This window comes from Aptenodytes patagonicus, chromosome 3 (genome assembly GCF_965638725.1).
Source record: "Aptenodytes patagonicus chromosome 3, bAptPat1.pri.cur, whole genome shotgun sequence".
NCBI classification, from domain to species: Eukaryota; Metazoa; Chordata; class Aves; order Sphenisciformes; family Spheniscidae; genus Aptenodytes; species Aptenodytes patagonicus.
This window is the reverse complement of record NC_134951.1, coordinates 7,650,448-7,677,368: the sequence shown is the minus strand read 5'-3', so window position 1 is coordinate 7,677,368 and position 26,921 is coordinate 7,650,448. Positions and strand designations below refer to the sequence as shown.

The 26,921-nt window shown below is 42.4% G+C and overlaps 1 protein-coding gene across 2 annotated transcripts; it reads right to left on the bottom strand.

Annotated features, from left to right (window-relative positions):
- Nucleotides 1-14,955: 14,955 nt before the first annotated feature.
- Nucleotides 14,956-26,921, bottom strand: ADGRF4 (adhesion G protein-coupled receptor F4). 2 transcript variants are annotated; one of them, XM_076335415.1, is made up of 9 exons: nucleotides 26,808-26,921; nucleotides 23,184-23,284; nucleotides 22,209-22,245; nucleotides 21,906-22,066; nucleotides 21,040-21,330; nucleotides 18,935-20,299; nucleotides 18,172-18,213; nucleotides 18,004-18,063; nucleotides 14,956-15,925 (listed from the first exon to the last, which is right to left on the bottom strand). In XM_076335415.1, exons 2-9 carry the CDS (start codon nucleotides 23,259-23,261, stop codon nucleotides 15,920-15,922), a joined length of 2,040 nt encoding a protein of 679 aa, XP_076191530.1. In that variant the 5' UTR covers nucleotides 23,262-23,284; nucleotides 26,808-26,921; the 3' UTR covers nucleotides 14,956-15,919. The 2 variants fall into 2 exon arrangements, with proteins under 2 accessions (XP_076191530.1, XP_076191531.1); XM_076335416.1 differs by lacking the exon at nucleotides 18,172-18,213.

The window sequence follows — 26,921 nt, the reverse complement described above, 5'->3', positions numbered from 1 at the left end:
ACACTATAAGGCTTGTTTCTTACTTCAGACTGTAAACGTAAAAAGAGACTACTCAAACTCTCTGGAGCAGAAAGATGCAGGTAAGTTTGTCTGTCTTGTTGTCACACAACTATACTATTTGATTAAAGGCTCACAGACATTGCATAGAAATGTTTTCTCCTTACACCCCAAATTAATTTTAAAACTATTTAAGTAATAATTTTCTATACCTATGATACCATCCATTTAATGACAGGGTGCTTCCTTCCCATTCAGTCTCCCTGAGATTTTTTGAGGTTTTTATAGCTAAAATATTTCTAAGTTTCCACGATTACTGTTCCGAAGTCTTTATCGAGAATATTAAGGAAAGAGATACTTGTCTATACCTTTGTGACTGGCTTTTCACTTGGTTTTGCTAAATATAATTAAGGTTTATTTAATTAACAATTTGCCAGCAAAATTAGTGCATGCTAAATTTATGCTGCTGCTGCTGCTGCTGATAATCAGTACATACGGGTGATTTTTCTGAGAAAAGTTCACAGTCAGAAATTGCCCCAAGGATGTTAATTTAATCAAGTCACACTGACATTTTCCCCTAAAGAGAAATCAGATAATAATAGGAAAAGTCATTCACCTCATATTTCTAATGAAAACAAATAAACCATTTCTAATATATCTTAGTACGGGTGACATGGCTGTGCAATACCAACAGCATAAAATGTTTAGCTGATGCAGCCACTTTACACGTGCAAAAGTGAAATCATGCATTAACTTGCTAAGACAAAAAGATGTTTCCATTATTCTCCCTGAGTAATTTCTTTAAACATTTTTTTCCCCAATACATGATTACATCTTACACCACAACAGACAGCCCCAATGAAAGAGGATTTCATAAAATCCAAAATAGCACAGAAAATCTAGGAAAATAATCAAGACAAGGTGATTTTCTGACTGTATATTTAGTGCCAGAGGGAATCGGCAAAATCATGTCTCGATACTAAGAAAAAAAGAGAAGAACATGTCAAGCATGGAGGGGAGGAAGGTTGTGGATTAATTAGAAAGCGTGTGTTGGGCATTTTTTTAGATTAGACATGCTTTGACTAAATTTGAGTTAAACATTCAGTCAGACAGGTACCAAACTGGTATCAGTTATTCCATATGGGAAGGGCCTGGAACAAATACAGGTGTCAAGGAAAAACATGGAGCAAAAGAGGAGTAACCAGCCTTCTAAAACATCTGCTCATAATTGCCCATAATGCAGGAAGCAGGACTGGAGATGACATTTAGAATTATAGAATCATTAAGGTTGGAAAAGACCTCTAAGATCATCGAGTCCAACCGTCAACCCAACACCACCATGTCCACTAAACCATGTCCCTAAGCGCCTCATCTACACGTCTTTTAAATACCTCCAGGGGTGGGGACTCCACCACTTCCCTGGGCAGCCTGTTCCAATGTTTCACCACTCTTTCAGTAAAGAAATTTTTCCTCATGACCAAAATTTGTGATTTATCTTACATTTGCAACCTGTGGTAAAATTGTACTGCTAAATTCACCAAATTCTCTCTGGGCATTTATCAAGAGCTGCCCAATCGACATCAGTGAGGAGCTCAGCAGAACATAGGTATGTATGAAAGTTGAGTTTTAGTATCAAGTAAACCTGAAAAAAAGTGCTTTCATAGGGGGATTGCAGACTTACTGTTTCCATAAAGTGTTTATAAAAGTGTTCACAAATTGAAAAGAACCTCAACTTTTCCCACAAAAGATTGGTTACATGACATTCAGAATAGAGTTCCAGTTTTATTCAAACTCTGTGTCCTGTCATTTTTTTTTAAAGTTTTTATTATCAGTCGGGACACCGAATGAAGACTCATGATTCATGCTGGACAACATCCACACCAAAAATTAACAAATACATACGTACTGGCCATATAGCTTCTTGTGCAGATGATCCAGGGCTTCCTTCCTCTTCCCCCTCCCTATCATCATCTGGCCCATACCCGTGGTACCAGCAGATAAACATAGTGCACACGACTGCCCATGGGAGGAGAATGCAGCTATGCCCTGGAGCATTACCAGGCTCATCCCTGCAGTAGGACAAGATAGAACTGTATTTTTTTCCAGGGCAATTGCATTTTGCTCATATAATGCTGCACAATCAGTCATACAGCTGAGGAAGGGCCAGAAGGGCTCCTGCCAAACGCACAGAGGAAAGTACTCAGCTGCAAACTCCTCCATTTGCAAGTTTCTCCATTTCTTCCAAATTTCCCTATGGGAAAAGGCAATAACCTGTATGTGAGAGTCCCAGGGAGAGGATGGCAAGGTGCAGGTTGAAGGCTGGGTGAATTTTTTTCCCCGACTTAGATGTGGCTTGGGGTCTTCACCTCATCAGCCTTGCTCTAAACAGGTCAATATTTACAGAAAATACAAAGCCAATTGCAGATATCAGAAGTTCCTGAAAGTTCCCATTCAAACACAGCTGAATTTACATTTCATACCAGCAGTATCATGCTATATATGAAATTAAAAGTGGTCATATGTACCGATACTTGTGTAAGGGCCATCATTCAATTTTAAGATGTCAAGCCTGTAAACCCTGTAAACTCCCCAGCTCAGATGGGCGTCGTTACCTTTTTGGACATTGCAAGTTCTTTGATAAACATTGTGAAATAAATGCACCATTTTAAGATAAGTGACTTAACGTTGACAGGTTGCACCTTTTGGCTCACCAAGGGGAGGCTTTTCTGCCCAATGGTAAAGGCAAGAAGAGCTGTAGATGCCACTAAATTGTCTCTACAAATCCTGGCAGAGGGGACGGTGCTTGTTAGTGCTGTTGCTGGTATATTCAAGTAGTGTAGGAGATGCTTAGCAGCGAGCACAGATTAGTACCCTGCATGGAGACAGATACCACTGAAAATAGGCTATGTTTCATAATCTCATGCATGCTTTCCACTACACTCTCCCTGTGAAGAGTTGGGCTTGGTGAGATGGAGAATTGTTTTACTGGGGAGAATACACATTCCCTGTATTTTGCTTAGAGACTTACGTGGTTATATGACTGACGTGAATAACCTGGATAGGATCTGACACTATGTCGATCTCTCATACCTCTCCAGAACTGCTAATATCCGGAGAGAAGAGTTATGGTTATGCCATGGTCCCAGGGATGAAAAACCTCGCATTTTGGTTTAGGATCTGGCCAATAAAGAGGACAAGTTTGGCTGTTTGTGTGTATTACCCCTTAAAAATGGATTTTTGTGGTTTAGAAAAATTACCTTTTGGATTTCCTCTGTGCAGATGACTCTTGCTGATGAACGAGACGCTTCATGGGATGGACAGCTCAGAGCTCACACCGCAAAGTCCCCAAGGGTCTGTGCTAACACCGACCAAAGAGGGGGAAAATCTATGACATTAAAATGACAGATTCCATTATATTTGCACCTTCAGTGACTGTCTGGCCAGGAAAAAGAAAGTGTGAATGTGCCGAGCAAGATGACTTTGACTTTTAAAAACTGCTTTTAACAAGGTCACGCAAGCAGCCCAAACTTTTAATTGGGCGCTGTTCCCTTACCACAGCGATGCTCGCCCTGCCCTTGGCTCGTCTCTGGCTTTGCAGGGCGTTAGCAAGGTGCTCTCAGTGCGATGGGGAGTCAGACCGGACATTTCCAAACATGCTCAGCTCACAACCCAGCAGGAAAAGATGTTTCAGAGATGGTTGTTAGTGCTGTATCAAGCACACACGCATAAACAAGCTGAGAACTGAGAAAAAACTAAGAACACAGCCCATCTGAAAGTATACCAGAAAGTTCCTGCGGTGGCAAAAGCAGCAAGCAAAAGGGTAAGAAAAGCCATTATTGGGTTCACACTACAGACAGGAAATATTGAACGAGGATTCAAAATCAGATTTTCACCTCAAATTCAACACTCTCAAAGGATACACAAGAATTGTTTTCACTAACTTTGTCTCATAATGAAGTTTATTTCAATTCTTTTGGTGGACCATTTCAGAGGGGGTGGAGGATATTTCTGCTCCCCCCATTGTTGTTAATAAAATAGCAAACCTCTAAAACATTCAGTTTTTTAACGAAAATTTATGATTTCTTTGTAAGCAAATGTTTTGATTTTATTTTTCCGTATTGTTTCCATATTTTCATTCTTCCACATGGTTTCCATTTTTAAAATCCTTCAGTCAACCTTTAGGGAAAAATTCCTGCCTTCATCTCAGCCTCTCCAAGAAGCTACTGTCTGTATCTTTGATGATAAAAAAATTAGAACAAGGAAATTAATATATGTTTTTCCCCATCTCTCTCTTAGACAATTGCAGGCAACAAACAATCGCATTACGCTGTAGCCCCAGCCATGCATGCTCTAACAGATATCACGTCTTTGCTGCTGGCCACAAATTGGTAAATTTTAATCCTATCAGAGATATTTCTTTTCATTGGTTTGGTGGTTTATTTTTAATAGCTCTACATATCCAAAGCCCTATAAAGATGTTAACAAACAAAAGAATTTATTCCATACACAGCCTCTATCGATATTGCATGGAGAGATTTATTTTTTCCTGCACATAGGAAGTATTTTGAGACATGCACATACATGTACACACCTTTAAGTCTGGTGACAAAGCCAAAGAAATACCTTTTATCCACAAATAAATCTACTGCTTCCTATCTTTACAGCACCTTAGTAAAAAAATTAAAGTTGATGCACTGAGAAATGTGCTGCTTGAGAAAACAAACTCATAAACGTCATCCAAAAGATGCTACGGAGGTACGCAACCTGAGACGGCATTAAGAGTTTTGCTTTCAGGGTTACTCTTTGGGGGAAAAAACTTAAAGCAGCACTCAGGGAGTCTGTTGACAGCAGTATCTCCGAGTCGCTCGCCAAGCTGCCCTAATACGCTGGCTCAGAAGTGAACGTCCAGCGTGCAGAAAGACCAACCCTGCCCAGGGTGCTTCATGGGCAAAAGCTTCCTCAAAACTAGCAGAATTGGTGTCTTTCAGTTACCTTTCAACAGCGAAGCAACACAACCAGAACAATGCAAAATTATTACGCTAACAATAGCTCTGCAAGAAAGGCTTTAGGTTCACTGAATAGCCCAGGAAAAGACCAGAAGAAAGCTGAAATTCAGAGGGAACTTGTCTCAAATGTTATTTTCCAAATCCATATCTTGTTGCACTGATGCTTTCTTCATTCTTAACTTGGACAGAAACTGGGTTGAATGAATGTCAAGATGACCTCGATATACGTCCTGGTTTCGGCAGGGATAGAGTTAATTTCCTTCCTAGTAGCTGGTACAGTGCTGTGTTTTGGATTTAGGGTGAGAACAAAGTTGATAACGCACCAATGTTTTAGTTGTTGCTGAGCAGTGCTTACACTAGTCAAGGACTTTTCAGTTTCCCATGCTCTGCCGACTGAGAAGGCTGGGGGTGCACAAGAAGCTGGGAGGGGACACAGCCAGGACAGCTGACCCAAACTGGCCAAGGGGACATTCCATACCATGGGACGTCATGCTCAGTACATAAATTGGGGGGGAGTTGGCTGGGGGGGCCGCTGCTCGAGGACTGGCTGGGCATCGGTTGGCGGGTGGTGAGCAATTGTACTGTGCATCACTTGCTTTGTGTATTTTTATTATTATCATATTATTATTATTATCATTTTATTTCAATTATTAAACTGTCTTTATCTCAACTCATAAGTTTTTCTCACTTGTGCTCTTCCAATTCTCTCCCCCATCCCACCGGGGGGGGAACGAGCGGCTGGGTGGTGCTTAGTTGCCGACTGAGGTTAAACCACGACAATATAAGAGCAAGGCAACTGAAGTTTCAGACTTCTTTACATGAGGGCAAAGAAAATTTTCAACAAGTGCCCCAGTTGCTCCTTCAAACTTTCGGGTTTTATTTACTTATTAGGATGACTGCACTGTTGTACAAGAGAACTGAGCAAAGCCCGTTACATTTCTTTTCTATTTTTCTAGTTTGCATGGTTTATCTTTACTGCACCAATAAAATAACTTTGGTCTGAAAACAGCAATAATGCATTGTGAAAATCATGGGTTTACCCTGGAGAAATAATCCAAGAATTTGTTTCATATTACTGGTTTTTATTTAAGTTGTCCTAAGATCTGTCTCTGAGCTACGTCTTGTTTTTATTTCCTAGAAACAATTATCTAGTTATGTCAAATCATACCAAGCTGACCAGAGTTCAAGCCCAGAGCTCACCAGTTTAAAAATAATACAATTTTTAAGAGTTTCTTTCATAAAAACACAACTCCAGACATAATGTCTGTAGGATACCCTTTTCCCCTTGTATCAGCAAAATTAACAATTAAGAATTTTGGTAAGTGATTGTTAATCACCTGCTTTTCTGCCTGCAGTGGAAGATTATCTTATGCTACTAAATCACATCACTTCTACTTAGAACTCCACAGGGCAATGACTTTTGTTTAGCAGGTACATATTTGCAAATATTTCTCTTACCTGTCACCAACACCTTTCAGAGTGTAATTTCATAAACACATGCATAACAAAAAGTATTCAAGAGGAAGTCTTCGGAGTCACTAGCATTATTATTATTCACCAATACTGTGGTGTCACGTAGGCTCTTGAGCCACGGTCCAGGACTCCAGCATGCTGAGCTCTGTGCAATCACAGCACATTTGGACTCGATGATCTTAAAGGTCTTCTCCAACCTAAATGATTCTATAATTCTATAGCACAACAGAATAGGTCGTATTCTCAACATTCATATTTGGTACTTAAGTCGGGTTCATGTTACCCCATTTTACCAAGGGAGAAGTTAACCAAGGTCAGAGAATACAGCTACCAGTGTGAAGACCTTCAAGAAATAAAATCCAAGGTTAGAGTCTGTGCTGGTTTTGGCTGGGGTAGAGTTAATTTTCTTCATAGTAGCTGGTACAGCGCTGTGTTTTGGATTTAGCATGAGAATAATGTGATAACACACGGATGTTTTAGTTGTTGCTAAGCAGTGCTTATACTAAGTCAAGGACTATTCAGGTTCCCATGCTCTGCCAGCGAGGAGGTGCACAAGAAGCTGGGAGGGGGCACAGCCAGGACAGCTGACCCCAACTGACCCAAGGGATATTCCACACCATATGACATCATGCTCAGCAGACAAATCTGGGGGAAGAAGAAGGAAGGGGGGGACGTTGGGAGTGATGGTGTTTGTCTTCCCAAGTCACCATTATGCGTGATGGAGCCCTGCTTTCCTGGAGATGGCTGAACACCTGCCTGCCGATGGGAAGGAGTGAATGAATTCCTTGTTTTGCTTTGCTTTGCTTGCGTGCGCGGCTTTTGCTTTCCCTATTAAACTGTCTTTATCTCAACCCACGAGTTTTCTCACTTTTACTCTTCTGATTCTCTCCCCCCTCCCACCAGGGGGGAGTGAGCGAGCGGCTGGGTGGGGATTAGTTGCCGGCTGGGGTTAAACCACGACAGAGTCTTAATGCCATAAGTAATCATCCACATAAATGATTGGACTGGTCAACCTTTATGAAAATCAAGTTATCAAAAACTTTCACTAAGATAAACAGCATTCATGGATTTTTTTAACAGAGTTAAAAAATACAATCATATGTAATTCCCTGTAAAAAATCCATTTAGGTAGATCCACATTTGAAAGTATTAATGCCTTGCTACAGGAACAATTAGATTAATTAAAGCAATAAGATTCTGAATGGGTTTAGTATGAGCCGTGGATTGTCCCAGTCCTTATTACACTCAGCCTGATGTGACCAGCCACACAATCAGTAAAACATTTTGCCTTCTTTTCGAACGACTGCATCCTGACCAGGGAGCTACACAGCAGGACCGAAGTTCCAAACCAGTATCAGACTTTCGCCATGGCAAACTTTTTTTTTTCCTCCCTAAAGAACAGACACTGAGTTTTCAGCAGCTCTACCTGTGACCATTTCTGCTTCAGGGCTGGTGCCCATTGTGCAATACATCCAGTGTCAAATTATGCACTCAGGCTCCCCATGCATCTCCTCCCCAGAGAATGCCAGCCTTAGAGCTATTCTTGGATGCAATTATCCATACTGGTTTTAGAAAAGAAGAATTCAGGCTTACATCCCCCCCTCACTTCTTGAGGTTCCCCAAGAGAATTTACAAGCTGGAAGAAATTCGGACTGATCGACAGCAGTTAATCTAATCTCTGCAGAAAGGTGACTATTCTGTCATCAGATCAATTATATTTTAGGCATATTTCAGCTGAAAGTCATGCTTATTTGGCTTACACAGCTTTCCTTCACATTTCTCACCTCCCTGCAAACTAGCATTCATAGAAGAGCTGGAAGCAACGACAGTGTTTCTCACTCAGCCAATCTCCTTTCTCCCCTCTGGCTCTAAACTTTCGTTTCCATAAAGCACGTTTATTTTTAAGAACCCTGTAGCAGCTCAAGTGATCAGGAATACATGCCAGCTATTTATACAGCTTTATAATTCAAGTAATTTAGGATTGTGACCAGCAAAAAGGGAAGCATTCCTTCAGAAGGAAGAAGTCATGCATTCGTCAGGAGCATCCCATTTTGTGGGCTTATTCCTCATAAACCCTCCATAGTAAAGCATCTTACATAGAGGCTGCCTTCTGCTGCTGCTAAACAACTGCAGAGCTCCAGATTACCTGGGAGAGCAATCTTTGGACATCTCATCACCTTCTGCACCACCCTTTGCTTTCAGTTTCAGGCATCTGCTATCTCCCATCACCACACACCGAACCTGCAGATGTCCCAAATGCTTTGGGACAAAGCTCCCCCATGCAAAGGTCTCCATGGTAGTACCAGCTAACGGTCATCCCACCTCTGTCGCACAGCATGTTCCCGCTCCTTTGCAACACTGCAGCCTGTGTGGGCCTCACCGTGAAATGGGTCTGGTGCAAGGTAGAGCTGACCAACCCAGGAAGAGCCACATGACACAACGCGGGGCTGCAGAACCCAAGGGGGAGCCGCACAACAGCACGTACTCTCTTGAAGCAGCCTGATGGCCAAAACCCTGCGTCCAGCTACAATCTGGCTATCACAGCAGGTCCCAGATGGGGTTTCAAGGGCTGGCTGCTGAAGCACAAAGCCTCCCATGAGCTAGTCAAAAAAACTAAAGATTTGTAGCTTTTTTTCTTTGCCAACATTGCGATTGAGTTGTCTTGTATCTGTTTCAGATGTCAACCACTAATTTTTATGAATTTCATTCCTGTATTTGCAGCCTAAGTCTCAGTAACCAAAAACTTTGTCTTGACTCTCCTTTTTTTTTTTTTGTGGGTTTTCACACATGTTCATTGAAGGAAGAAGACCCAAATTCCTATTAGTTTAACACAGCTTGTAACCTGAAGGATCATAGAATCATAGAGTAGTTTGGGTTGGAAGGGACCTCTAAAGGTCATCTAGTCCAACCCCCCCTGCCATGGGCAGGAACATCTGCAACTAGATCAGGTTGCTCAGAGCCCCCTCCAACCTGACCTGGAATGTTTCCAGGGATGGGGCATCCACCACCTCTCGGGGAAACCTGTGCCAGTGTTTCACCACACTCAGCAGAAAAAATGTCTTCCTTAGATCTGGTCTCAGTCTACCCCCCTTTAGTTTAAAGCCATTCCCCCCTGTCCTGTCGCAACAGGCCCTGCTAAAAAGTCTGTCCCCATCTTTTTTACAAGCCCCCTTTACGTACTGACAGGCTGCAATAAGGTCTCCCCGAAGCCTTCTCTTCTCTAGGCTGAACAACCCCAACTCTCTCAGCCTTTCTTCAGAGGAGAGGTGTTCCATCCCCCTGACCATTTTTGTGGCCCTCTTCTGGACCCGCTCCAACAGGTCCGTGTCTTTCTTCTGCTGAGGGCTCCAGAGCTGGACGCAGGACTGCAGGTGGGGTCTCAGCAGAGCAGAGTAGAGGGGCAGAATCACCTCCCTCGACCTGCTGGCCACGCTGCTTTGGATGCAGCCCAGGATATGGTTGGCCTTCTGGGCTGCGAGCGCACATTGCCGGCTCATGTCCAGGATGTATTTGTGTACTAAATTAATTCTTCTGTCTGCTAGCAAAAATTGAAATCAATACAAATTCAATACTACAACTCCTCTTCTGAAAGAAAAAAGACAGGTCAATCTATCTAGCTTGCCCAAAAGAAGGTTGAAAGGTGGTTTGATCACATTTGAGAGGAGAAGGCTCTGGTTAATCTCAACAGTTTCTTCTGGCCTAAAAAATAAAAGCTTAAAAAGAAAAAAATGTATCAGTGAACCTTTTCCCAAAAGCAGACATTTTCAAGACACTTACTGCTTGGCAGTTTGTTTTAGAGTCAGTGAGAATTTTACTACTAATCAGCACACTTCAAAGTCAGCCTTCAGGTCTTGTCTTCAATAGATCTTTTGGCAGATCCTGACACACATTATACTCTAGTAGCTTTAGAGCTTATTGATAAAAAGGTCAAAATCCTCTATTCTACTGCCCTATTCTTGCTATGCCCAGCAGCGCCTATACTTGCAGTACAGGAGATAGAGAGGATTTCTGCTGTACCTCTCCAGCTGGTTAGATGAATACCTTGGGCTCTCTGCAGCAAGCAGAGATTAAGATAACATTTTGTAATAACGCAGAAGCTAAGCAAGAAATCCAGGCTGCCCCAGAGCTCCCAAGCCAGCCATCCCAGCAATGTGGGATATTTTCAGCTACACCATGACAGAAAAAAAGATTGCATGAGTAAGTGTCATTACCCAGAAAAAAATGAATCCCTTACCGTGGAAATAGCGATCGCTGAGAGAGACACGCAGCAGTGTGATGGATCTGATGTGATTTAAACAGGCGAGTGGTACCCCAAGTCCAGTTCTGCTCTCTTGTACCACCACTGACATCAATAGAGTATTTCTGGAAGAAAAACACTCTTCCAAAGGGGGCCAAAGATACTCCTAATGAATAGCAGGGTTTATTAAGAGGGTTGGCACCAATGCAAGTATACTGATGCAATTACCCCACCTTCCTTTTCCTTACAATTGCCGTCAAAGAGCCAGCCAAAGCAGAGAGCTCTGCCTGGGGATGGCCACCTATAATACTAGAAATTCACATTCGGCTACTGGTAACAACATTGCAATGGAAAGAAAGGCCTGGGATAGTTACCGAGCGTTAAGGCCAGAAGGGACTGTTTCACAGGCTGGAGAACCGCTTTCACACCACTGTACAGATCCCAATAATTAACGTTCACTGAAAGCCTGATTCAACACCACCAGAGAAAGAAAAACCCACTGCTTCTTAAAATACCTTGTTCCACTACTAACTTACCCTTCTTAAGGCAGGGTACTTGAAGCTGGACAAACTCCAGCTAAATATAGCTCGATCTTCCAATAGCCCAGTAATTGTACTGGTCTGCCTGTCCCCTGACCAGAGACGCTGCAGCACGAATAAAAAGTAAATGATAAAACTCGACTTGCACTCCTCAAGGGTCGGAATGGTCTTCCTAATCAATCCGTCGTTCAACACAATCTTCAAACAACCCAAGCAGATTATTTATTACTGATCTCAGCCTGAAACAAAAGTACCCAAAGGGTACACGTACATCTTACAGACCTTCAACCCACATGAAAGTAAACACTGATGCTTAAAGCAAGCAGGAGAGCACTGGGCTTTTAAAGTTTAGCAACACTGAACAAATAAAAATGCAATTCCATTTACTGGCTGCAGTTAAGTAAATAAATTAATCAAAGATGACTTCTTCCAGTTGTGAAAGAGAATGACCTTAGCACATGGCTGCAGTAATTAGCAACAGATGAACTATTTTTGTAAAATCAGAAGAGGCATGCACCTTTTCCCAAAGTTTGAACTAGCCTCAAGGTATCACTAAAGTCAGGCTGGGTTTCAGATACAGTGGGAACCTGAGGGCCCAAAGGTACATGGTGTCCAACCAAATTTGACCTGAAACGTAGACCGCATGTAAACAAGTTTACAAACTTTACACCATTAGAAAGGTTTCTCTCTTACATCCAAATGGAAGCCGTTCAAGAAAAACACCTCCAACTACAGTGTTCAGAGCAAAACCACGGAAAGAGTTGATTACATCAAAAGATAACAGAAAAGTTAAAGTTATATACAACTCTACTGGCATTTGATGTTGATTACATCCCGCTTGGGAGAATGAAGACAAAAATATCTGGTTTATAGTGCAGAATATGTTAGAGATCGTAAACTAAGTCATCAGCATCACTCTGTTTACAGGACACAAATGGGACATCTGACCTGGCAGTCAGGGAGGGGGAATACCATTGGGTTTACAATTTTGACCCGATTGCATTCACAGACATGCTGCAAATACATTCACATAGTACTATTAGCCTAAACAAAACCACTGAAACTGGAGCCAGAGGAGGAGGCAGAGCTCCCAATGGGCTCTCTCCTGGGAGCACACCCACCAGAAATTTTAGGTGCATCTTCATTGTGGGGGCAGAGGTGAAAGAGTGCTGCATGTCCAAAATTGTGCTTTCCCCCCCCAAACCCCGATATGAACTTTAACTTTGGGAAGGACATTACCCTACAAGCCCTGCTTGTCTAGCAACACATACCGTTAACACCTACAGCCAAGTAGACTGACCACTGGGCACCAGGACACTTCTCAGTGAGGCAAACCAGCAAGCCAGACCCAGAGCCACGCCATGCCTTTGTGAAGGACCACAGGTCAAGCACCCACTGGTTCTTGGAGCCGTGGGGAGCAGGCTGGAAACAGGCCTGGAGCTAGCAGTGCCGAGCCTCATGGTGCAGGCAAGCGTCTACCATAAGCACATTTTATGGGGCAGCCCAGCAGCCTTGTTAACAGCCTGCCAAGACTCTGCTGGTTTGGCATCTTCCTCTCTTTTGATTCACCAACCGTGAAGGAGACGCCTGTGCTAGATAGAAAAAGAGGGGGGAAATTGCCTGGCTCTGGAAAAGCAACGTAAAACTTGAGGTATCTGAGGTAAATTAATGTTCTGCCCAATAACTTGTTTTGGTGTCACACTTGACACAAGAGAATTCGATTTTATTTGCCTGGCCAAGGAGCTCTGACATCTCTCTATGCTTGGCCACACAACCAACGCTGTAAGTTTATGAAAAAAAAAAAAAAAAGAAGGGTTGTCCCTGTGACACCTTGTGAAGAGCAGCACTTGGGGTTTTCGAGTCTGACCACTTTGGCAGGCAGGGTGGAACAGCTCCAAAACAAGCTCCTGCACATCAGGGGGTCTGACATATTCAACACTGACATTATTAAGCTGTTGCAACACTGATAATTTGGGAAACTGGCAGAATTCCAACTCTAGTGATTTTCATATTTCCCCCCCCCCCCCCCCGAGCTGGGATTAGAACTGGGCCATCAGCCCACGGCATTTAAAGAAATACCAGTTCAGAACCCATAGAGGACAGCCACAGCTTCCACTTCTCAAAAACATTTATTCGTTAAATGCTCCTGGTCAGTTTAATTTTGGGGTATTAAAAATAAAACTTCAGTGCCCATCCTCATCCTGTACCATTAACTGGTTCTCTGTAAGACCCCAGTTATTTTTACATAGGTAAATGATCATAAAACAGGGTAAAACACTCCGCGGTGTGCCAGCTTCTGAAAATAAGCACCGTACTTCAAACACCCTTTGATAAACGGCTTAGATACTTTTCTCAGCAAACTGCAGATGAAACAGATACCTTTTGCAGTGCTGTTGCCTGGGCAAGACTCCTGCTGAATTTCTTGGGAATTTGGAGGGGGTGTGTATAATCCAGGAAGCCTCATCCGAGACTGTCTATAAATCCACAGTTGTAATGGACTGTGGTTTCTCATGCACGTTTGTGCGCACGTGAGAGAAGGGTAAGGCGCTAGGTTGAAGCCAGTTCTCTTAAATTTTCAGGTGCTATGAAAAAAAAAATCATATTTCATTAATAAAATTTCAATGTTAACGGTAAAACAAATGAACAAAAAATACCAGCTGAGTTAAATGCCATCCCAAGCAGAAGAGCGGTGGGAAACGGAGGTCTTTTTAAATATATTGCAACAAATTCAGGTGCAAAGCAGTTGTTTTCTCCACGCTGCAAACCGCACAATGTGATCCCCTTCCTTCAGAGGTGACAGAGGTACCTGTACAAGGGTTCACAGCTGCAAAGGACACGCTGAACGTTGACCAACATCTTCACCCGACACCATGCATCCTGTGCCAGTCTTTGAACTATTCTTTAAAATACAGTGGCCGATTCATAAATCAGGTGTACAATACCACAACGAAATAAAACCCTCAAGCATGAGGGGCACATAGCTCCGATACTGCATTGAAAGAGGCCATGCAGGGACTTGGAGGAGATGCTACTGATGTTGAAAAAGGTTTAACGGAGGCAACTCCAAGATACATGTAACTTATTAAGGGGGGAAAGGGAAGGAAAGAAAAAACCCTCTAAGCGCTTCAAGGAGAGAAAGAAACTAAAGCACAGAAGATGCTGCTTGACACTAAGAAGCAAACTTTGGGGTAATGGTCTTTTGAAATTTATGTTACAACAGCACATAAGCCCAATTTTATCTCTATTTCATCAAAACTCTCCAAATGTGCAAATGCACTGTATGAAAGGAGCAGGGGTAATCTCTTGTAACAAGACTACAGTCTATGAGGAAAGAAGATAGGAGAGGAAAACACGAGGAAGCAAGAGTCCTGGGGACAAGAACTGTCTCACGGACCAGGGCAGAGCTCTGCCCTCCAGATCACTGCCTCCAGAGCCCCGGCTTCTCCCCCCGAGACATCTGGCTGTCTGTTTTTCCATAGTACATATCACATGCCCCACATCCCGCAGTTCATCTGCCAGGGTATTTTTCTCCCTCTTCAGTAAAAGGGTGTTGACATTAAAACAGTATTATTTCGCCTAAATCTTCTATATTTCAAACGTATGTGAAGCCACAGGGGGATGAGTGATTTCTGACTTGAGTAATGCCAGCTAATATTAAAGGGCATTTATCCACCTTTTTTTGGTAGAGGAGGATAAGGACCACTTATTAGAAACAATGACAAAATTTCAACTTTATTTCCATTTGAAAACATCAATTTGCCCTGACAAGAGACAATAATGTTTCTATAAAAGCTTTCATTAGAAAGGGTTTCTCAGACCAAGGACTGATTTTCTAATGAAACCAGATACATCATCTCACATGGACGAACCATTTCCTTTGTTAGCACATTGCACGGGACACGGGAGAACTCCATCCACTTGATTCAACTCTGAAGCATATTCAAAGCTTGCTTTCCCACGTCTACAGAGGGAAACCAATTATTTGCAGAGCGCTCGCTCTTGTTTATCTCTGTCATCTTCTTGCAGGACTGCAAAAAGAATGAAAATTCTGTCCTGACAGACCAAAAAAGAGCTTTGTACAATTCCTTTGACACACAAGTACTAAGATGGAGAGAACAAATATTGAGATGGAGACAACAGTTGTAATGCAGAATAGAGTTACGTTGTCCATCAGTCCGGGAAGACAGATGGAAATGATGAATACAGTGCCACCTAACAGAATCGCTTTTGATCAAAGACAGCCAAAACCAGATAGATAACACTCAACATCATACACGACATTAAAAATTAAATAATTTTAGAACAGCTCCACATGCTGTACAGCTCCTTATTGCACTGACATGAAAAAAAAAAAAGAAAGAAATTGAAGCACTGAAATGGCAAACGAGGACAAACTCTCTTCACAGCAGTTTTCATGAAGAAACAACCTTTACAGCGTGTTTCCTCCAAGGGTTGCAGCAACACTGATGGTTTCTAGCTCCTGACAGCAGGTTCAGGGCCTTTTCTCTTCTGGTTTTCATGATGCTTCCTGTGGTTGTGCTCCAAGACAGTGCTGTCCATGCTCCAAGCTGGTCAGCCACTTCGGCTCATCTCAAACCAGGATTTCTGTGTAAGAAGTGCTCCTTTTCCTCTCACTGGTCGGATCCACTGAAGACAACTGTCCACTGCTAGGACTAGGAGAAAAGAAATCAGCAGGTCAGATTAGACAGATCATCCATGTAGGTGGAGGTTCCATTTCAAAAAGGAGGTGCCTCAGAGTCCTGCAAGAAACGCCACAAGATGGTCATCTTAAAATCTGACCCAGAAGAAAGGCTCTTACGAGTCTGGAGAAACTCGGACGCCTGAAGCAAGAGTCTGCATAACCCTTCTAGATGTTTTACATATTCACCATTAAACCCCCAGATACACAGTCCCATTCTGAAGCTCTCTGAAACAAGATTTTTTTTTTTTTTAACAATCATTTCAGGTGTGACAAACCTTTCCAGCTCTCATGAGTCAAACTCCATATTTACAGCCAAGTTTACAAAAGTGGATGACTAACATTTTCCCCCTCTCTGTTAGGCAATGGTAAACACCCATATGTCATCTCTTCCACCCAGGTAAGTAACAACATGAACCCAAGTTCTTAGGCACATGCAGCTGTGGTTTCCACACCAAGTTTTGCCCAGTGAGACCACTTAACACTTTTAACAAATGTTGCTGAGTCATGGGATTAGCGAAATTTCCACCTGTTGTTTCCAGAACATTATATTGGTGGTGACTTGGGGGAATTTTAACTTTCAAACTTTCAATCCTGACCTAAAGCCTGATAAGAGGTTTCACATCTTCACTGTTCATTGGATCCTAGATCTGTAAAAGCAGGAATTGTAATCTCAGTTTATTAAATTTGGAGCAGCCTCAAGCACTTGCTTTCTTTTTCCTCTGTTAGGTAGGAAACAGTTAATTTTAGCAGAAGTTTGGGGGTTGTTCTTTTTGTTTGTTATTGGGTTTGTTTTGTTACTTGGGTTTTTTCGGTTGGTTGGTGTTTTTGAAGAGAGGACCTTCTGCACCGCATTTAGACTTAGCGCATAACAGCAGTGCTGGATGCACCTGAAGACTAAATTGGAGAGGAAGGATGCAGAGAAGAGGAGTCAGAAGTTGCACAAACATGCAGCCTCTCTTGCACCAAATGACCCAAAGCACACCAGGCAAGGCTGCTAGCAGAAAGGAGGTATAGTTTCCTTAACCCCTCTATTTTTTCCTCATAAACCAAGTACATTTGGACACACTGTCACTGAAAGACACTCCGCAGCTTTCAATACTAGAGTCAGGACTGATTAATAAATAGACTACAGAAAAGCAAGGAAATAACTTTATTTTTCCAAAGTCCAAACTGAACTGACACAGTTTCTTTTGGCAGATAGCAGCACTGCAGACGATTCTTGTGAGACAGCTAAAGGGGATTCCCTTTTATAAATATAGCATGAAACCATTAAAGCCTTGGTACCAAAAGAAATCTAACAAACAGCAGATAAAAGTTTTCCAGCAGAGGTAGGAAACACTAACTCAGTGATGTCAATGCATCAATTCTGCCAACGTTTTCCTAGGAAGCTGCTGAAACACAGTTGTTTCCTTAAGGTTAAAACATTTCCTTTTAATTAATCGCCCTGATATTTAAAAAAAACCCTCAAGCTCTTATGAGTACACAACATTGATTTGCACCAAACATACTGGCTGGGCTCTGAGTGGTTTCCATCCTGAGCTGACGTTCAGCTGGAAGCAAAACAATCCTCTGACATCCTAAAGCAGCCCTGCTGTCATACAGATCCATATTTTTGTGAAGGCGGCAAACAGGTCATTAGATTGCGATTTTGGACTCCTAATTCTGGTCCTTACTTAGTCAGCAACCTTAAAGAAAATCTATTTTACAGATGGAAAAAAAGTCATAGGCATTCTCTATCTAAAGGGCTTTGATATCCACAGGTGAAGGGATTAGATTAAAATACCATTTTTAATTTTGTAACAACAGCAGTAGGTTACGTAGCGGTCATAAAAATCTACGGATTGCCACTTCTAATATTTAGAAGCTTAATATCCTCAGCATACTTTCAAGAGACCTGCGTTTCCTTCAGCAAGCATTTGCCTTAGAAAAATGTTAAACTAGGTAAGATTTAGTGAATGTTCCATTCTTTCCATGTACAAATAAGAAGATATGTAAGTTGGTAAATTAAGCCATTAAGGGGGGGGGGGCCCAGAGAGGAGGAATCTTTACCTTTTCTAGACTACACTTCCGCTTTGATGAAAGGCAGTTCATCCTTAAGGCTTCTCTAGTCTGTAGATTTAAAAAAAAAAAAATAAATAAAATGTTAAAGGGAACAGCTTCTCAGAGTGTAGAAAATGTTCATATAATCCTGAATAAGTGCTGAAGTCACCCAAGTACCTTTCTGTCCAGAAGTGTCCCAAACAACAGGATGAAGAATCCCTAAAAAATTGCAAAACCAGTTAACAAAACCAGCATAACCACATGATGTTTCTTAAATGCATCTAGATGCTATTCCCTTAAGGATAGATAGAATAGTGTTTTTGTCAGTGTAATAGGTCTCATCACTTATGACTCAGATAACAGCAACGCACAAAATGGGTTTATCCACCCAGGTCACACGGGCTATCTGGGAACGTCAAGAAGGGATATACAACCCACGCTAATTCTCATTACGAACTGGACTGATGGGTTACATACCAGGACTTTCTCAACCCACGCTGTAGCAGTATTAGCCAAGAAGAGCTAAGGCAGACTGGGTGTACAACAGTACGTCAGGTAACATTGGATGTTTATGCCGATGAGTTGAACAAAACCATCTTCCATGGCAAGTGAGAATTTTCGGCGTATTTGTTAATTGATAAGGATGAGACATCTTTGCAGTTACTGGACATTAACCAGTGTATTTTATGTTTAACATGAATTCATCATCTTAATTCTTCATCACACTTTACACCAACTAGTTTGTTCCATTACCCATCTGCATTTACTATGTCAATGCAGGATGCCTAGTGCATGTACCATGTAAAATAGTTGAGTCGAAAGGAAAGCTGACATCCTGTTTTTCCACGCACAACGCATGCTGCCAGCCCCTCTTTGATCTGCTACCTTTTCCCAGGCTCAAAGTCTGAGCGCACACTATTCCCAGTCTCGCAGAGTTTACCTGGAAGGCGTTCAGTAGCGCAAACGTAACGTGGAATGCCAGAGAGCGACTGTCGACAATTGTTGCTAATCCAAATGCCCAGGTGAGACCCAGAAGAGGTGTCAGAAGGGCCACGTTTTTGCTAATTCGGATCATGTTGCTCAAATCTTGTGACTTGCAGCCTTCTCCAACAGAGGATCTCCCGGTCTTCACCACAACCACCACCACCACCACCACATTCACAACAATGATGCTCAGAGCGGGTACAACAAAGGCCAAAAGGGCTTTCGTCTCATACCAATTGAGCCAGCAGGCTCCACTCCTTAAATACCCATTCTTCGGTTCAGTAATAGCAACAGTGAGGATAGATATGACCAAGGGACATCCATATCCAATAGAGAATGCTGTAGCTATGAATACAGATCTTGTTATCTTAAAAAAAATTAATAATAATCCATAGAGAATCAAGAGGCCCAGGGTAAACATCCAAAAAAACAAGGCAAGATAGAAAAAGTGAAGGAAAAAAGTGGCTGCTACACACAGCTGGTAGTTTAGGGCTGTATTGTGCACAATAGCCGTTAAGATGAACAAAATATCAGCAATGAGAAGCGATGTAGCAATGTTGACCAAACAAAAATGGCGCATGTAGGTTATTTCAGTTTTTGTAACGTGATGCCAGACAACAGTCTCGATGATAAGGCAGAGAACCAAGCTGAAAATGGAAAGGCCTAACCCTACACGTGTAATGTAATCCAGCACTGCATTCCGCAGCATGGTGGGGGACATCAAAATGGAGAAGGATTTGAATGTCCGACGGTGATGCTTGCAGATGCAAACAACATTGCTGATGTTGTCAGACTTCATTTTGCATGCCCTGTTATCCCACCTCCTTTCAGTAGAATGCCACCCAACACACTGAGCCTTGATGTTCTCCAGTTTATTCACCTTTTCAAAGGTGAGCAAAATATGCCGGAGCTCTTCCGGCAGGGACACCGATAACACCATTCCATTCACAAAAACAGGGTCCAATCGGTTGGTTTCTATAATGGCTCCAAGCGTTGGAAATGCAATGCTGACGGCTTTGGAAGTCTTGGGTAACTTCAAAAGCTCTTCTTCTGGAATGAGCACGTGCCCAGTGATATTGCCTGTGTTATTGAACTCCACAGAAAAATCAAAGCTCTTTCCTGAACTATTTTTATGTATGCTGTAGCCTTTTGTAGAGATGAAGTGCTCCTGTACACTTTCCGACCCATTCCTTAGAAGAAGTTTCCCAGCAAATAAATTCACCGAGTCCAGTAACATAGAACCGGCATTTCTGTCCTTTACAAAAGCCCAGCTGGAAATGATGGAGCTGTTCAGAATATGGTTTGCTATCCTGCTGTAACTCTGAAATGAACAAGAAAAAAGGAAGTTATTTTCATGTTAAAAGAAACCAACTCTTATTCCACTGGCAGAGCCTCCAGAACGGCTCATTTAATTCAAGAGTGATTTCTATAAAGGGAATATTCTTCTTTGACAACGAACAGGTTTTTATGATCCATCCCAGTGAAACCCAAACATCTCATCAGCATGGTCACTACCAGAATTGTCCTATCCTCTTCATATGATAGCTCAAAAGGTGATTGGAGAAGCAAGTAGAAAGCAAAAATCAGGACACCTAAGTTCTATTCCAGACGCTGACCTGCTATGCAGGTCTGCTTTACATCACCCTCCCGATATTTCTTCCCCCACCTCTCTGATTTCTGAGTTCATCAGGGAAAGATTTCAGTTTCCATTGTGCAACACATGACAACACAGCTGCGGGTCAGCATCTCCAAGGCTGCCTTCCCTTCAGTGTCATACTTTAAAAATGAATTCTTCCTTGTGCTACTCTCCCATGTCTGTAACAGCAGTTTCTGAAAGCTTTTGCTTTGAAAGAAAGTTAATTCCACAGAGTATTTTCACCATACAGGAATAGGTCAAATAGTTTCTCTGACAACAAAATACAGCTCTCTCTGGAAACTTGCCAGGTGATCTCCATGTGACTCGCAGCCACCGCTTCATTGGAGAGTGGCTATAAGGACAAAACATGTATGGATGCTCTGGCAAGCTCAGAAACACCTCCTGAAGCCCATAAAAGTAAATACCTGCATTTTCCCTCTATTGACATTCTCTGATAACAGCAGGGAAATCTTCTTTAGCAATTCCACTATATCAGCAATGTTTCCTGGAGTGGCTGGTGAAGACAGGATATCTGGGATGATGCATGAAAAATCAGCTTGGCAGTTACTAGTCCCATGGTCATCAGCACCAAAATATTTTGCTCCATCTCCAGGCTTCCCATACACCGGCTTTCCTTCCCCTACAAAAGGAAGGTGTCCTCCAGCAACATTAACATGTCCTCCAGAGCTTGGAAGGAGTTCACGCTCAGAAATCCTCTGGAGGGAGGAAAAGAAATTTGAGAAAATTAATGAACAGAATGAAAACGAAGCTACAGCTACAACCAGGCAAGAGGTACAGTGCTGGGTGTGCAATGAATGTGCCGGATGGCCTGAAACCCAGGACCAAAGCTCACCTGAGAAGAATGTCTTGCTCATGCAACACACATGAAGGAAGAGGCAAGAACTAAATGCAGTGCCTTATTCTTGAAGTGAGATGAATAAGGTTCTTTATTTTGGAGTTGGGGAGAATTTACCGTGAATCATCTGTTTATTACAGATAATTGTGTTGCACTTTTCTCGGGTTCATTGCCTTTGTTTAGATCCACATGAAGAACATTAACCAAGTGAACAAGGCAATTTCATTTCTGAATTATGTTTCCACGCAGGAATTTCCCAAATTCATTTCCCATCACTTGATTTAAGATGAAGTCAAAGCCTGTTACCAAAGTAATCTGTGTTTTAGGATCCCATCTTCTTCCGTTTACTCAACTTTTAAAAGGCATGGAGGAAGGGGGTATCTTTGCAAGAAATTATGAGCACAGGCCAAAGTAGATGCATAACAGTTACCTCACCTGAAAAAGGGACTGAACATCCAGGCTTGCACAGGCATCTGTGAACATTTGCCAGTTTCTGTCTTTACAGACAAAGCTTGTCTCCCCATGGAAGGAGGGAGAACAAGGCTGAATACAAATAGCTCCGTTATCTTTGCAGGGAATGAGATTTACACACCCATCTGGAAAACAAGTCAAGCAGATACTGTTATAAGGTGTAAGACAGCATGCCATGGTCTACGAGGTGAGTATCAGGGGTGTAAAGTATTGCTAACTGATAACATTTCACAAAGAATTGAAAAGACACATAGCTATTCACTGTACCTTGCTGATTACCAGTCTTTGATTCCTTACTGAGAACCTGAAAAATAAGGAAAAGTGGAATGTAGATTGTATGTTAAAATACATAAGCAAAAGATGACTCCTTGGCACAAACTAGAAAGGTGATTTCAAGGGCAAAATAGTCCTTTTGAGGTCCAGAAACCTCTTCAAGGTCCAGATTGCAGAGCTCATACAGACCAACTGAGAACACTCTACTAACAGTTTGTCTCTCTATATTAAGCCTTCAGTTGCACCCTTCTACTGAAGTGATATGCTGAGCTAGTGGACAGGATCGCACATGCCTCCAGCACTTATTCCTCAGTCAAAAAGCCTGTATTAGACTTAAGCTCTCCAGTATTTCTCATGTTGATGAGAATGTGACTTGTTGATGAGAATATGCGCTCTATATGACTTTTGCTATAAGAAAAAGCTACAGTTGTACGAATACCAATAGCTGCTTTGTTCCTCTCCTGACTGGGAAGCAACCCCGAGGCAGGCGTACCAGGCTCCTGCAGGCAGGACCGCTTGCTGGGACTGCATGTCGTACGGCCAGGCGCAATCTAGAACAGCTTCCATCACCGCTTGGTCAAATGGTCTATCATCTACAAGCAGCCAAACCCTGTCAGTCTGGAAGCAAAGCCTGGCTACGCCACACCCTGGAAATGGCACTGTTATTGCTGGGTAGAGCAGGCTGAAGAGCAGATTTCTGACACTCCAAGAGTTGTGCTGGAGGTTGTTTGGCATGTTGAACGTATTAAATACTTCAAAGTATTTTCTCCTGTAGTGACAGGACAAGGGGCAATGGTTTTAAACTGAAAGAGGGTAGATTTAGATTGGACATGAGGAAGAAATTCTTTGCGATGAGGGTGGTAAAACACTGGAACAGGTTGCCCAGAGAAGTTGTGGATGCCCCCTCCCTGGAAGTGTTCAAGGTCAGGTGGGATGGGGCTCTGAGCAACCTGGTCTAGTGAAACTTACCCTGAGAGCAGCGCGTGGCGCGGCCGGGAAGAAGTGCGCAGCCCAAAGGAGCAGGCAGTGGGCTACCCTCACATCCATCGCCTGGCGTTTACTGTTTCCTCCTGGAAGAGAGAGAGAGATGTTAAAGACATTTAGACATCTCTGTTTTCACTTTTGAAGACAGTCCGGTTGCTAGTAAGAGAGCAGCTAAACCTATCTCAAAGACTGTCCTTACCGGTCTTGCAAGGTGATTTTCAAACATTTACCGTTTATTGACTTTTTTACTGAGAATGATTTGTGAACCTTTTCTTAAAAAAAAACAAAACAAAACAAAACCAAAACCAACTGTTCAACACTGGAAGTTACTGCATTAATAATATACTGTAAACAGTGAGGTGGTGAGCTTATTAAAGCAGTTCAGCCTGTGGGTCCCTTTTGAAGTGATTTAAGACAGCCTCGCCTCCACTGGGTTCAACGCTGCTGTCTCTCCTCGGGCAGTTCCTGATGAGGCCTGCCATGTGAAGTAGGAAACTCGGGCCCTCGGGGCTCGGATATCAAAATCTGATAAACAGACTGAAGTAAAGTGTTATTTGCTTCGCAGAAGGATTCAGGCCTCTGCTCCCTCCATGAGGTTTCCTATGGTCCTTGGTAAAAGCTTAATATCCTGGGATGCAACTTGTTACAGGCATATTTGCTGGAGGAAAATAATCCAGTAAAGGGAATGAAGGAAAAATAATGCATTACATCAAATCTGATTATTAGATGTCAAACATGTCCAAAGCAAAAGCAACAGCTGCTGTGGATGCAAAAGAATTGAGACACTGATCTGCGACTGGATGTATAAGTAGATTAAGCCACATACTAAAAAAAAATAAAATGAATGCAAGGTGACAAAGCAGGACACTGGTTGGTTTTCAGAAGATGCACACAGGAGAAGCCTTGCCAAATCACCATGCCTTGATAGGAGCCACTCAATTTTCCCCGATACGTACTGATCAGCACAGACGATGCCAAAACAGAAGGGGTCCTGCACTGACGAAGCAGAGATGTGTTTTCCTATCCAGGAGACTCCAAGCTCTCACAATCTGACGGTATCAAAGGACCAGGCACACAGCTGGCTGCCCCTTTCATCTGTGACATTTGTTCACCTTACTGTATTTTTAGATCCGCAGGTTTATTACTTAATTATGAAAAGATCATAAAAGGAAGAGCTAGATTTATGCACTGAATTTCTAAGGTAGCTCTAAAGGAGAACCTCGTGCCAGCCTCTTGAACTCAGCTGCTATCGGTAAAAGCATTTTCTGGGTTTAAAGCTAATAATTTAGCTTTAGCTTTAGCTAAAGCTTCTTCTAAGGAAATAAAACGGATAGAGAGGTGAACCAAAAGACTCAGATCAATATTGCTGAAGAACGGGAGGTGGCTGGGAAACACCTACAGGTTTGAGGCAAAGGACCGTATCAAATTCTTTTCCGATTTCTGCAGCCATTAAATGTTTATTGTATGCTCGTAGCCCTAATTCCATCTCATACCTGGGAATCCTTGAGCTCATCATGTTTGATCATTAGTAAGTTCATATTCATTTTGTATTTAACCACTGATGTAACTCCACCTAGGGCTGTTACCTTTAAGGGAGGTAGAAATCTGGGACAGCTCCAGGTATCTAAGGCTCACCGAGATACCGGCCCACATTATCAGCAAAACACTGATCTCGCCCAGTTGCATTGCTGGACATGGAAACCACCCAGTCTCACCGCTGCAAGAACGTGCCAAGATAACTACTATGCAGCAATAGAAGCTTAGAGCAAAACAAGCGATGCAGCAGCAAGTCACTGTCACTTTAGGGAAAAAAACATGGATAAACCGACATAAGCCCATGTGAAAGCATATATAGCTATTCCTCTCCCTCCAAAGCATCCCATTATGGTACTTTAGATAGAGGACGATATATATCTAATCATAAACTGTCTACTGCCATTAACAGGAACACACAGTGTGAATGCAGGGTATCAGTGATCTCCTGGTCCAAACTCAGGCAATGCACTTTTTTTTTGGAGAAAGGTCCATAAAGAGCAACTGAGCTGTTAATCCAAGACACCACAATTAGAAACTTGACACTTTTTGAAAATCATCCCCTGGATGAAGGCCACCTTGGCCCTCCATGCACCCATGCTTGCTGGGATTCATTCACATTTGAAGGGCAATGGCAGGAGCACTAGGCTATTAACTTTGCCTCCTTTTTTAAGAAGCTGTAAACACGTTACTCCTCTCTTCAGAGGTTTCTGCTCCATCAGGGCACAGGCACACGAGCAGCTGAGTTGTCAAAACCCTCTCACATAGAAGGGGCTTTCTAGTAAGAGGACACTTCCATACCCTTAGGTGTCTCCTACCCAGCTCAGAAGATTGTCACCAGCTGCTGATCCTCCTTCTCCAGCTCATTTCATTTGGTCAGAGCACCTCAGCAGATGCAAAGCCCTCAACAGGAGGGAAAGAGCGAGGAGTGAGTGGCTAGGTAGTGGTTACGAGAGAGGAAAGAGCCTCTTAAAACACTAAAAAAACGTAAACTGATCACGTTTTTAAAAAGTAATCCATACTTTGGTTACTGTATCATAGCCTTAAATTCAAAGCCCTTGTTCTGTGACTACTGTTGGTTTAAAAATCAAAGCGTTTTGTAAAACCCTACAAACTACCCCTCCTTCCCCTACCCCAAGCGCTTTCTTGCTTTTAATTTCTGGCAGGACGCATTGCAAGGCAGCCTGGCCCTGTGTGGTCACAGCTACCGGAGGGCTCAGCCCAAGCAGCGACAACTGTGGGAACTACACCCCCAGGCTGGTGGACCCAAGGTCTCTGGCCAAAGGGTTCTCCACCACCTTGGGGTTACAGCTTTCCCTTTCTCCACTACCCCAGACGACGAACTATAGTGAAGTTTATGGGGAAAGCTATCCTGCACAGAAATCACAAGCACATATTGTACAAAAAAAGTTTACACTCAGCTTGCCATAATTAGCAATACAAATATATTTTCTCACTCACTGCAATCTTGCACTGTCTGTACTTAACATTTTAAAAAAAATATCAAATCCTTTGTTACTGAACCTGATCTATTATTTTTAGGGCTTGAACGGCTACATGGCTAGCTTAAAACCCAAACAGCTCATAAACCACCATAACGTGGTCACTTGCCGCTGCTACATGGCAAGTTATAAAGGCTGCAGCAGGGGCCTTAAGAGTCTTCAAAATGGTCATCTGAGGATAAAAATTAAAGCTCTTAATTATACAAAAGCTTGCATAGTATTAGTTGTATTTTTAAAGGCATCACACTTGGAAAATGTGAATTTAAGTAAAGCAAGTTCTGAGGAGAGTGATCTTTACAGTAACTTTAGCTGTAAGAAAATTTCAGATTTTCTTAAAAGTGACAACACCGTGATTAGAGACCAATCACAAAAGTACGAGAAAAAGGTGAGAGGATAATTAAGATGTCTAATTATTTCCACAGATGCAAGGAGAATATAAAACTGAGAAAATAAGTGCAAAGTAAATACAGCCTAAGCAGTTAGGTGCATTTTAGATTACGAATGAACCAATTTCACAGACCACCGATAGATTTCAAGCAGTTCCGGAAAAATGTTGTTTTGTGATAGTACTCACTGTTTTCAGAAGTCTGGGTTCTACTGTAAGCAAAATTAACACAGCCAGAGATCCTCAAGATATCACAGGCGAGCGTCTAACCATTCATCTGCTGCCATCGTGCCCCAGTGTCAC